Genomic DNA, 13,345 nt, shown 5'->3' on the forward strand with positions numbered 1-13,345 from the left:
CTCGTCGAGAAGGTAAAAACACATCCTCTGTTTATCCGGTTAGAAGGGAGGACGAGGGTAGGTCTTTTTTTTGGCCTTCGTCCTTTTTTTTATGTAGGGAATTGAACCCGAAAGTCCGCGGAACGCTTCTTCGCCGAATAGATATCCTGTCTTTAAAAAAATTATATCCGGCCTGGAAGACCAAAAAGAATAAATAGACATGTACTTTGGAGGCAAACTTTGTAGCGTTTATTCTTGTCACATATGAATAAAAAGTTTGGTCCTCCGGGCCGGATATTTGGGGGGGATATTGTTGGGTTTGTTCGCTTATTTTGAAGGGAAAACAAATTAAACAATAGCTGTAGCGCGTTGGGTTTTCTGATTTTTCCTTTAGTTTTATAAATAGTCGGTCAATTATTCGGCCCTGCGGATAGGCAAAGTTGGTAGCATTTATTCTTGACTCATATATGACAATCCGGCCCGGAGGATCAAAAAGACTTGAGAAAATTGTTACATCACGTACTTTGGAGGCAAATTTTGTAGGGTTTATTATTGGCCTATATGAAAAAAATCAATCCGTTAAGTTGGTTCGTTTCGCTTATTTTGAAGGAAAACATTAAACAAAAGCTGTATCGTTGGGTTTTCTAATTCCTCCTTTAGTTTTGTAAATATTCGGTCAATTTCGGCCCGGAGAATCACAAAGTCGCACTATGCAAGTATTTAAATAGGTATCATTGTAGCACACCGTAGAGTAAAGGGACAAACGTTGCAGTGTTTATTATCCTGCCAAAATAAGTACGAGATTTTTTTGATAACCAAATCCTAGAAGAAATGAAAAAGACTAGCGTTGGGTTTTTGTTCTTACTTTACTTTTACAAACGTTTTTGGTCAAATATCCGACCCGGATAACCAAAGACGCACTTTTTAAGAGAAATAAATAAATTGTAGACGAAAAGAGAAAAATCTATAGCGTCTGTTTTTGTTTCTTTTTTTTAATAAATATTCATCAAAATTATCCTGCCCGGAGGACCCAACATTACGGTTTTTTTAAGGGAAAAACCAAATCCTACAGGAAATTTAAAAAAGCTATAGTGTTGGGTTTTAATTCTTGATTTAGTTAAAAGTTTGATCAACTATCCGGCACGGAGGACCAAAAATTTACTTTTTTTTATAAAGGAAAACGATAAAATCCAACATGAATGGAAAAGCCCCATATAGCGTTTGCGTTTGGCTCGTATTTTGTATATTTAAAAAAATCATCCGACCCGGAGGTCCAAAAAAGTCCACATAGCTTTATTCTTGAGTGCTTCAATATTTTAAACGATCGTACGCACATTGTCCAATATTTTTATTCTCTCAAAACCTGTTTTCACCTTATATCCGGCCCGGAGGACCCTAAACCTGCACATCGAACTTATATGAAGTTGTGATCGATCACTAATTTTCTTAGGGATAAGTAACGGCAAAATTTGTTCCGATATTTCTAACTTTCAACAAAATCGTGTTGACTTTTAGCGGCAAAATTGACAAAAGGCCAGTTTATTTTGCTGAACCAACACTCCTAGCGTTGGGCGTATTGTGGCGGCAAATTTGCATCATATTGTACTGCTGCGAAATTTCTTCAAAATTGCCGCGATTTCCAAAATTTACCACAATATCGTGATAACATATCGAGGAATTATTAGCGGCGAAATTTTCAAAATACGAACAAAATTTGCTGCAATTTTTAAGCTTTCAGCAAATCGTGTTGATTATTCAGCGGCAGAATTGTCAAAGAGCCGAGCCAGTTTATTTAGCTGAATCTAATAGTGGGTATTGTAGCGGCAAAATTGTGGAATATTTTGCTGCTACTATACTAGTTGTTTCTTTCTTGGTCTTCGTGAATATGCAGCGACAAAATTGTCAAAGGGCAGTCGTAATTTATCGTCCAATTCGCAGCAAAATCTGCTACAGTTTTCAAACTTACAATAAAATTCACCGCAGTATTGTGATTGTAGTTTGCTTAATATATCGTGGAATTAGTAGCGGCAAAATTTTCAAAGGGCCAGTTTATTTTAATGAATTAACATCTAGTGGGCGGGGATATTGCAGCGGCAAAATTGCGTAATATTTTGTAGCAACATACTTGTGGCAAACTTGTCGAAGCGTTTAAAATAGTTTACTGTTTATTGACCAGTATTGAACGGCGAAATTTCTTAAAATCTGCAGCAAAATGTTTTTCTTTCAAATACAGAATTGGCCGCGGTGACGTAGTTAATGTTTTTGATCTAATTGAGCATACTTCAGGATAAATTTCTTAAACATACAGCAAAATTTTCCGCATTAACTTGTTGAACAGTTTGTTGATCGTATTGAACAATTTTAATCGGTAGAATTGTCTAATTTGAAAAATTATTTGCCTATAAAAAACTGTGAAGTAGCCTATTTATCTTTGTGAACGTTTCTAGAAAATTTCAAAATTTAATCGTTTTTCGCTGCACTAACTTGGCCATCATTTACCTAGTAGATCAGCAGCGTGCTTTGCTTCAGTAAAGTGTGATGTTGATTATTCACCGTTATTTTGAACGGAAAAATTTTCGATATTCCGCCAGTATATTTTCCCGCAGTGAACTGAATATCTGAACTCTAACCGCAAAATTGCTTAAATGAAATCGTGTTTTGCCGAAGTAACCAGCCTAGAAGTACATGAATGGCTTTAGACCATTTTGTACGGCAAAATTGTCAGAACGGCAGCATACTTTGCATAAGTAAAATATGCTGTTGTTTATTAATCGTTATGAAATCATTGTTGGACGGCAAAATTCCCCCGGTATATTTTACCGCAATGAACTGAATATCTGAACTGTAACGGCAAAATTTCTTTAATGTAATCGCGTTTCGCCGAAATAACCAGCCTAGAAATGACATGGATGGCGTTAGACCATTTTGCACGGCAAAATTGTCAGAACGGCAGCATACTTTGCGTAAGTAAAATATGCTGTTGTTTATTAATCGTTATGAAATCATTGTTGGACGGCAAAATTCCCCCGGTATATTTTATCGCAGTGAACTGAATATCTGAACTGTAACCGCAAAATTTCTTTAATGTAATCGCGTTTTGCCGAAGTAACCAGCCTAGAAGTACATGGATGGATTTAAACCATTTTGTACGGCAAAATTGTCAGAACGGCAGCATTCTTTGCGTAAGTAAAATGTGCTGTTGTTTATTAATCGTTATGAAATCATTGTTAGAGGCAAAATTTCCCTATTTTATATTTTACCGCAGTGAACTGAATATTTGATCTCTAACGGAAAAATTTCTTAAACGTAACTAGGACCACCATTTAGAACCGTAAAATTGTCAAAACCGTCAGCACTCTTTGTCCGTTTAAAGTGTTTGTTTTCTTTCTTTTTTTTTTTTTTTACCGGCAAAATTTTACACAATGCTTGCTGTTTCTTAGTATTCAGTCATTTTTATATTTTGTGTACTGTTTTGAGCCTCATCAAAGAGAGGACAGGTTCATTTCCATTATTTGCGCGGTGTCTTTTGTTATTGTTGTCCTTTTCTTTTTTTTCTCTTTTTTGGTGGGGCGACCGACGGACCGCCTACGCCCCTGTCCGGCAGCAGGGGAAGCGGGGCCGGGCGCACCCACGGAGGCCAGTCTTCTGTCATGAAGCTTCGCGAGAGGTTCGGAGCGATTTGCGAGCGGCGGGGCTCTCTACTCGAGGCCCTCGAGCGCGAGCTAGTCATCCCGGCGGCGTCGATAATAATCAGCACGGCGATCAAGGAGATAAGGAGGGCCGTCCAGCTATGCCAGTGAGTAGTGCTTTTGTGCAAAAAAAAAAAATTGGGCCGGATGGTCAAGAAATCATCGTTGTATAACCAACCCCACGTGTTCTTTATTAAAAAATTGTCAAACGTATTTTGCCGCTCTGCCTTCCTTAGTCGACCTATCACGCTTGTTCGGCATTGTTGTTGTAGCGGCAAAATGTTCCCCATACGGCGGCAAATTTCGCTGTAATCCTATGAATTGTTCAATTGTAGGCAAACCCGTGAATTTTGATCACTAATCAATGACCTGATTCGCGAGAAGCCTAGTTTATTGATTAGATATCGCAAAGTTTTTAGCGGCAAAATTGCAAGAGAATAAATAATGATAATACATTTTGGCCACATAGACATCTTAATACGATTGGGCCAATATTACCAGTCAAAATGCATTTTATTTCGTTTAATTAACATCTAGTAATTGGGAAACTGTAGCGGCAAAATTGCGCAATATTTTCCAGCTATGATACCAGCAATTTTAATGGGTCGTATTGAATCGATCGGCAAAAATGTCAAAGAGGTATTTCATTTCGGCAAACTCACCCCTGGTGATAGGGGTACTGGAGCGGCAAAATTGTCAAATCGCCAATTTATTTCCTGACATCTTGATGTGGGAGTATTGTAGCGGCAAAAATCTGAATATTTTGCTGCTATGATACTAGTGTAATCTTATGGATTGTGCTGAATTAACAACCAGTGGTGAGTGGGGGTTATTGTAGCGGCAAAATTGCATATTTTCCTACTATGATAATAGCCATTTTTAATGGATCGTACAGAATATCCATTGGCAAAGGCGAGATTTTATTTCCCCGAATTAACCTTTGTTGAAGGGTTATTAATGCGGCAAAATTGTCTAACAGCCAGTTTGTTTTGCTGCTGTGATATTACTTGATTGTTGTGGATCGTGATGAATATCCAGTGGCAAAATTGTAACTGTAAACTTACTATTTTGTTGAATTATCATATTTGTGAGGATATTTTAGAGGCGACATTGCATCATACTTGCTGATATGGTTCTAGTAGTGTATGGATCGTGTTGAATACCCTGCGGCAAAATTGTCAAACCCCAGTTTTATTTTTTCGATGATATTGAACTTCAGCAGCAAAATCGTCAAATTTTCAACACTAACAGAAATTAGCACCATATTTCGATGTTGTCCGATCGGTTTGAATTTTTCCAGCGGCGAAATTTCTCATTATTGTGCGGTTTTAACGCCTCCAAATCATCACAAATCCTGGGGTATTGTGACTTGAATATTTTTCAGCGGCGAAATTTTCACTATTCTTGGCCGCGTGTGTTTTGTATCCTTTCTTGTGGTTTATCTATTTTATTGTAATATTCATGACTCGTGTGTGTTTCTCTCAGCGGCAAAATTTCTCATTGTAATGTTGGTGATTGATATTGATTGTAGCGGCGAAATTTGTCAAAATCGCAGCTTACTTTGCCGTTTCTACACTGGCAATTGTATTTAATCGTTCTATTGAATTTTTTCCCAGCGGCAAAATCTTATAGTAATTTTGCTCTAGCCCAAAGGAAAATTGTTTTCTTTCTGCCTTTGGTGGCGAAGTGAAGAAAAAGAATGTACTTCCCTATTGATAATACATCTCCAGGAAGGCTTCCTCGTAGAATTATCAATGCTAATTGTTCATTGTCGGCCTTCTGACAATGGGAAAGAGCCGGAGGTATTTCGCCGCCTTGGAATATACACGCTTTCTCCGTTTAGACGCCGTTCACCCTATCCGGCCCAGAGGACCTAACCAAAAAGGGTCAAACCCTCGTCGGGTCGTTTTTCGTTTATAAATCGGCCTTTTATAACACTTTCGCCTACGTACGATCCGGGCGAAGGGCCCCGTTAGGTTTTCACCTCGGGCCTCGCTGCTCGCTGGCCACTTCCTTCTAGACCGTTTTCTTCTTCTGCCCTTTCTGGGCTTTCCGGAAGAGGTGGCCTGAATGTGAAAACTACCGAGCAGGGGTTGCGTCACCAGGTCCGAGGCGAGGCACCAAAGGACGCCCATGCAGTCCGAAAGGGGCGTGGGACGCGTTACGTACGGTGAAATTGTCCACATGGTTTTTTTTAAAGCCATAATTCTTTTCTAGACTTCTCGCCCAGACGAAGAGATAATCCATGTCTAATCCCCTGGAGGATTAACTATTAATGCACCAACCCTTGCTATAGATTTATTTTATTGCTATGCCCGGTCAAAGCCAAGGGTTACAGTGACGTCAGTAAGCTGATGTCTGTCTCACCTAGTTTGAGTTAATCCAGATCTTCAATCCCTGGAGGATTAACAAATCCACCAAACCAAGGACTACAGACTTGGATTATTGATCTACCCCCTGAAAACCAAGAGTTACAGTGATGTCAGTAAGCTGAGTTCTGACCTAGTTCGAGATAATCCAGATCATTAATGCCTGGAGGATTAACAAATCCACCAATCCAAGGACTACAGACTTGGATTATTGACCTACCCCCAGAAAACCAAGCGTTACAGGATGTCAGTAAACTGAGGAGGTCTGACCTAGTTCGAGATAATCCAGATCTTTAATCCCCTGAGGATTAACCGTAAATCCAAACCAAGGATTAAAGACTTAGATTATTGATCTACCCCCCGAAAACCAAGCGTTACAGTGATGTCTGAGAGCTGGGTCTTACCTAGTTTGAAATAATCTACATCTTTAATCCCCTGGAGGATTAACTGTAACTCTACCAAACCAAGGACCTCAGGCTTGAATTATTGATCTGCCGTACGAAAACCAAGACTTACAATGGCGTCAGTAACCTGAGGTCTACTTCAGAGAAGGAGATTATCCAGGTCTCTAACCTGCCGGAGGATTAACTGTAAATCTACCAAAACCTAGAATTACTGTCACCTCTTCATTCCTAGTTGAGCCTTAGAGTCTTTGACCAAGAGGAGTCTGTGACGCATGCAACATCCAACGTCCATTGACTGTGGATTCACTTAAGCCAAGAGATAATCCAGTTCTGCAATCCCAAGGATTAACTAGCCTAACCAAGGACTACAGACTTGGATTATTGCTCTTCCCCCCCAAAACCGAAAGTTACCTCAGTAAATATGAGGTCTCGCCTTGTTCGACATAATCCAGATCTTTATCCCCTGAAGGATTAACTGTAAAAAGTAAACCAAGGGGTAAACCAAATAACCTACTTTTCAGACTAAAAGCTCGTCTATAACTTTGTTGTATCAGAACGAAAACTAGTTTATATCCTTTCGTTAAGTCCATAATCTCACATTGCTTAAGTTCCTCTTATTTGTTATGGGCTTTACTACCTCCTTGATTATTCAGGTGAACCGTTTTCTCCCGAAGCGCACAATCTTCTCTCATCTTTTCACTTATTTTATTATTTAGTATTTTATCATTGACTTGTACTTCTGATTCAACAAAATCTGATAATCTGAAAGTCTAGCTTGCTTTCAAGAAAGCCTTGTTAACAAAGTCGGGCAAAGGGTCGACCACTCTGAACGAAACATCCACTTGGTCAGCCTCAGCTCGTAATTCCGATGGCATTCGAGCTAGGGCCGACACGAACCACTCTAATCCGTGTTTTTTATGTTGTCCGCAGGTGGTTTCACGGTCATCTTTCCGGCAAAGAGGCTGAGAAGCTTATACTTGAAAAGGGGAAAAACGGCAGCTTCCTAGTCCGAGAGTCGCAGAGCAAACCGGGCGACTATGTCCTCTCGGTCCGCACCGAGGACAGGGTCACGCACGTGATGATCAGATGTCAGGTGAGTGAGATGATCTCTAATCCAGCGTTGATCCCTACTGTTTTTCTCCTGTTCTTCTATGGACTAATGTAGTACGAAACAAGGACCCTCTCTCTACCAGGAGGGCCATGAGGTTTCGTATGAGACGATCTACCAAAACATAACAGACTATAACTTTAGACAGTCATGTGGTTCCTTAAGGGCACGTGAACCGCCAATACCCTAAATACCATATGGTCTTCCTAGGAATGTTGTACCACAAAACCATCACCCTAGAGTACCATGTGGGTCCTTAAGTCCTGGTGAACTTGCCCTCCTAGGGCTGCTGCCCAAACGACTGTAACTAAGGTAGTAGGACATATGGTCCCCTAAGGCCTATGTACCAAAGGCAGGTGACCTCAAAACCAAGGTCTGTAACGATGGAAGGCCATTGGGTTACTTAAGTGGAGGTGAAACCACTAATACACTAGAATGATGCAACCTGGTCCTCTAAGTCTGGTGAATTATGGGATGGACACTAGAGTGAAGGGTAATGGTGTACTATAAAACCAATGTCTGTTACCTTAGAGTGCCATGTGGTTCCTTAAGAACTGATGTACCACAAAACCGTTGATTTTTACATTAGAGCGCCATGTGGCCCTCCAAGATCTGATGGTGCCACTAAACCAAGGATGGACACTGGAATGCCATGCCGTTCCATATGTGCAGATGAACCACAAATACATTCCGATGTCTTTTAAGGACTGCTGTACTACTAAACTAAGGCTAGAGAGCCATACGGGTTCCATAAGTTCTGGTGAACCAAGGATGGTCACTAGAATGGCATATGGTAGACTAGTAGGTACCACAAAACCAATGATTGTTACCTTAGAGTCATGTTCCTTAAGCGATGGTAAACCACTCATAACTATAATGCCATGTGGTCCTGTGAAAACTGATGTACATTAAATCTTGTCCACCATTGGAAGGGTTCGTGACAACCTAGGACTAACCTTGTAGGCCATGTCCTTTAAAAGTGATATAAGACAAAACCAATGACTAACTTCTTTAAGAGTGGAGTGTACCACAAAAACAGTATGTCACGTGGTCTTCTGAGGACTGGTATACTACTACTATTATATTAGATGGCCATGTGGTTCCTTAAATGCTGGTGAACCACAAATACCGTGTGGTCTTTAGGGAGTGTGGTACCACAAAACCAAGGATTAATTCCGGAAAGCCATGTGGTTCCTTAAATGCTGGTGTATCACTAATACTCGGGAATACCGTTTGGTCCATTGAGGTCTTTTGTACCAGTACCGATTGACCATGATAGCTTGTGACCTTGGACGCTCGTCGAAAAGGATGACGGGTCACCTCACGCTGTTTAAAAAACCTTTATCTCAACCCGCGTCCGACCTGTTCCGACAATTTTCTCTAGATGGGAAAAGTTCTGGTACACCGTATAACCTAGGGCTGTAACCTTGTGTAACAATTTTGTACTAGGTTCCAACTCATTCCTTCTGACCTCAGACGTAAGGACATAAACCCAAACATCCTAATGTATCACTTTTACATTGAGCTTCCAGTGTTATTGGGTCTCTTAACTTTAGCCTTGGGGTCGTGGTGGTGTCCCAATGTTCCCCATAGAACTGGGTACTCGTCCTTTAACTTTGTCCATATTTAGCTTAGTCTTGGATCATCGGCTTGACGTTCGTTGCTCTCTTTTTCTCAGGACAACAAATACGACGTAGGGGGAGGCGAGAAGTTCCACAGCCTCAGTGAGCTGATCGAGCACTACAAGAAGAACCCGATGGTCGAGACTAGCGGTACGGTCGTCCACCTCCGGCAGCCTTTCAACGCGACCCGGATTAACGCGAGCGGGATCGATTCGCGCGTACGAGAACTCCAGGTAATTTGACTAAAACTGTCTGTACGAGGAAATGCTACAGTTTTTATTCGTAGAAGGAGAACTCGCAATGGTCTGGGAAAGCAGGCTTCTGGGAGGAGTTCGAGTCCCTCCAGCAGCAGGAGTGCAGGCACCTTTTCTCCAGGAAGGAGGGACAACGGCCCGAAAACAGGAACAAGAACCGATACAAAAACATTCTTCCATGTAAGTCGCATTGAATCATGTCTGGCCCAATGTACCAATTCCTCTTGTTTTCAGTCGATCATACAAGGGTGAAATTGAAAGATGCCGATCCGAACGAACCCGGTTCTGACTACATCAACGCCAATTATATCAAAGTAAGATTGATTTTCGTATCTTTCAAGGAAAAAAAATTAAATGTTATGAACTTAGGGAGACGATGACCCGAACGGCAGGGTGTACATAGCGACCCAGGGCTGCTTGCCGAACACTGTCGTCGACTTTTGGAAGATGATCTGGGAGCACAACACCCGCGTTATCGTCATGACGACCAAAGAGACCGAAAGGGGAAAGGTAACTTTTAAAGTTACTTTTATATTTTTTTATTTTACAATGTTAATGTTTGCAGAACAAATGCGCCCGGTATTGGCCGGATGAGGGCGAGTCTGTCGAATACGGCCGTGTCAAAGTCGACAGCGTGTCTACAGTCTCGACGACTGACTACACCCTGAGGGAGCTAAGCGTGACGGACGGCTCGGAGACGAGGACCGTCTACCACTACCACTTCCAAGGTTGGCCGGACCACGGCGTGCCCAACGACCCAGGATGCGTGCTCAACTTCGTCCACGACGTGAACCAGTGCCACGAAAGCACCGGCTACACGGGCCCGGTCGTAGTACACTGCAGCGCCGGCATCGGCCGTACTGGCACCTTCATCGTCATACACATCATACTCAACTACATCAACACCCATGGTAAGTAATTTTTTTTTCTTTTTTGTAAGGTAGGTTATATGTAAGATTTCAGACTGTAAAGTTTGATTATAAGTGATATTTTAGTATTTAGAAAAAAATAGGTTACAAGTTGGGATTAAGAAAAAAAGGCACTTCGTAAGTAATGATTTTAGTATTTAAAAAAAGTAGATTATGATTTAGGATTAAATTTTTTTAAAAGATGTAGGTTACGTGAGGATGAAGTTCTTTAAAAAGATAGGTTGTAAGTGAGGTTTCAGACTATAAAGTTAGGTTAGAAGTTAGGGTTATAGGTGAGATTTTAGTGTTTAAAAAGGTAGGTTATCAGTAAGGTTTCTCACTACAAAGTTAGGTTACGAGTTGTCATCCTGAGGTAGATTATAAGTGAGGTTTTAGTATTTAAAAAAAAGGTAGGTTATAAAAGTGAGGTTTCAGACTACAAAGTTAGGTTAAATTGAGGATTTAGTATTTAAAAAGGTAGATTATCAGTAAGGTTTCATACTATAAAGTTAGGTTAATAGTCAGGTGTCTCCTGAGGTAGATTGTAAGTGAGGTTTTAGTATTTAAAAAAAGGTAGGTTATAAGTTAGGATTAAGTAAAAAAAAAGTAGCTTATAAGTGAGGGCTGTTAAAAAAAAAAGGTAGGTTATAAGTGAGGTATTAGTTTTTGAAAAGGTAGGTTGTAAGTGAGATAGTAGGTTTTTGAAAACGTAAGGTTATATGTGAGGTTTCAGACTTTAAAGTTAGGTTATATGTGAGGTTTCAGACTTTAAAGTTAGGTTGTACGTGAGGTTTCAAAGTTAGGTTATAATTGAGGTAATAGGTTTTTGAAAACGTAATGTTATATGTGAGGTTTCAGACTTTAAAGTTAGGTTGTAAGTGAGGTTTCAAGCTATAAAGGTGCTTTATAAGTAAGGATTTAGTATTTAAAATAGTAGGTTGTAAGTTAGGATTAAGTTAAAACATTAGGTAGGTATTTATGTTTAAAGGTTATAAGTGAGGTTTCAGACATTAAGGTTAAGTTAAAAAGTAGATGATGAAATAGATTATCGACCTGCTGGATACAAGAAGTCTTTTCAGAGGATCTTCGGAAGAGGTCAAAACAGAGAAAACTTCCTTACGGTTTTCGCCGAGCTTTCGACAGTTTTATACTGTCATCTTCAGGGCCTGTTTTATTATCATTTATTATCATTTGTTTATATGATAATAAAACAGGCCCTGAAGATGACAGTATAAAACTGTTGAAAGCTCGGCGAAAACCGTAAGGAAGTTTTCTCTGTTTTGACCTCTTCCAAAGATCCTCTGAAAAGACTTCTTAAAAAGTAGATTTTACTATAGTTATTCTTTTTGTTTCCATTTTTAATTGTTTTAATTTTTTTCAGGTGTTGACTGTGAAATCGACATCCAGAGGACGATACAGATGGTGAGGGCGCAGAGATCGGGCATGGTACAGACGGAGGCTCAGTACAAGTTCGTCTATCTCGCCGTGCAGCACTACATCCAGACGCTTTCACAGCGTATCCTGGCTGAACAGGTAAGTCGTGTGTGTGTATACGTGCATGTGTGTGTGTGTGTGTGTGAGAGAGTGAGTGAGTAGAGAGAAAGATATGTATGTTTTTTGTTTTTGTTTTTGTTTTATTTTTGTTCTGTTCTTTTTTTTAGAAGTGCCTCCAGGCTGGACGTGAGTACAGCAATATCAAATACTGCAATGATTCGCCCACGATGCCTGTACCAGTGACGCGCAAGTCTCCCGTCGACCTGCCGAGGCCGCCAGAAGAGATTCCGAAGCAGATATACGAGAACATACCGGTGAAGGAGCGTAAGGCAAGCGGCCCGGTCCCACCACCAAGGCCGAGCAAGTAGCGCGTACAAGTTCACGGTGTATAGCGAGTTAGTACAAAAAAAATTGAACAAAAAACAGGCTTTTTTTAACTGTAATGTGATATCTGAAAATCTCTCGTTTTTTTTCCCTTCGTGTCTCGGTTTTTCGGTTCCCCCCCCCCAATGCCCTGCATCCGACGGGGCAGATCAAGGGAGAGAAAAAAGAAAAAAATTAATGTGATAAGATTAATATTAATATGCATTATTTAAATAAATGTTAAAAAAAATAAAAAATAATAAAAAAATATACTACACGATTTGTATCAAAGCGTATTAAAAAATATATATATATATTGTAGCATCTTGAAGAAGTAAAAATGCTTTATTTGTATTATTGTATATAAATATCTATATGTTAAAATATATTTCACAGAATATAATTTAAAAATAATATATTATATATTAAGTTTTTCTTTTGATTTTGTTGATTTTTTTATTTAAAAATATAAAAATGGGGAAAGAATATTAATTTTTTTTATACGACTGACTTAAATTTTAAGATTCTTCTTTTTGTTATTTGGTTTCTTTTTTTTATATAGTTTTTGTTAATTTCCCGCGCTTGCAAAAACAAATTTTTGATCAGTATTGGCCTAAATTCTATTGGTTTTTGTTTTTTGCATTGTATTGTTTAAAGGTGTGATGTAAAAAAGAAAATTGTTTTAAAAATAAAACTGTGATTTTTGAAATAAAGTGAAACTGCAAAATGAATTCAGCCGGTCTTTTGTTTGTTGTCTGCCCATGCCCTTTTACGCTGTGGCCTTTTTAAAAAGAAAAAAAAAAATTCCAGAATGATACATGCATATCTCCCCCCGTTCTACTGTTCAACAAAGTCCAAACCAGGATTTGGACGATTTTCTTTCCCCCCCCTTAATTCTACAATCCAAAATATCGGACGCTTATCTTCTCGTAAATAGGCCTGGTTTCGCCAAACAAAAAATTTGTAAGTTGAAATTTTCCTTTTTTTTTTTTTTTAAATTTTTATTTCTCTTTTCGTCTTTGATGCCCGGGTTGTCAAAGGAAAATACTGCTACTTACAGCTTCTTGTAAAGCTCTGAATATTTCTTATTATATCAGCAGAAGCCTGAAAATGGTCAAATGTCGATAGATCAATAAGAATTTTTACACTTTGAAA

At 39.5% G+C, this 13,345-nt stretch overlaps 1 protein-coding gene across 5 annotated transcripts in view; it reads left to right on the plus strand.

The window, feature by feature from the left end:
• The window catches only part of LOC106671929 (tyrosine-protein phosphatase corkscrew), a 30,593-nt gene extending 18,139 nt beyond the window's left edge, over positions 1-12,454 (plus strand). For 2 of the 5 annotated variants that reach the window (XM_024226641.1, XM_024226644.1), the window contains exons 6-13: positions 7,372-7,534; positions 9,228-9,404; positions 9,458-9,605; positions 9,660-9,739; positions 9,795-9,935; positions 9,991-10,336; positions 11,715-11,866; positions 11,995-12,454. In XM_024226641.1, coding sequence (XP_024082409.1) covers positions 7,372-7,534; positions 9,228-9,404; positions 9,458-9,605; positions 9,660-9,739; positions 9,795-9,935; positions 9,991-10,336; positions 11,715-11,866; positions 11,995-12,195 — 1,408 coding nt within the window. In that variant the 3' untranslated portion in view covers positions 12,196-12,454. The remainder of the gene's footprint in view (positions 1-7,371; positions 7,535-9,227; positions 9,405-9,457; positions 9,606-9,659; positions 9,740-9,794; positions 9,936-9,990; positions 10,337-11,714; positions 11,867-11,994) is intronic. The other 3 variants (XM_014402913.2, XM_014402915.2, XM_024226649.1) reach the window with 2 other exon arrangements.
• The last annotated feature ends 891 nt before the right edge of the window (positions 12,455-13,345 follow it).

Source organism: Cimex lectularius, unplaced genomic scaffold (genome assembly GCF_000648675.2).
Source record: "Cimex lectularius strain Harlan isolate CLEC.00 unplaced genomic scaffold, Clec_2.1 scaffold14, whole genome shotgun sequence".
In the NCBI taxonomy this organism is placed as follows: domain Eukaryota; kingdom Metazoa; phylum Arthropoda; class Insecta; order Hemiptera; family Cimicidae; genus Cimex; species Cimex lectularius.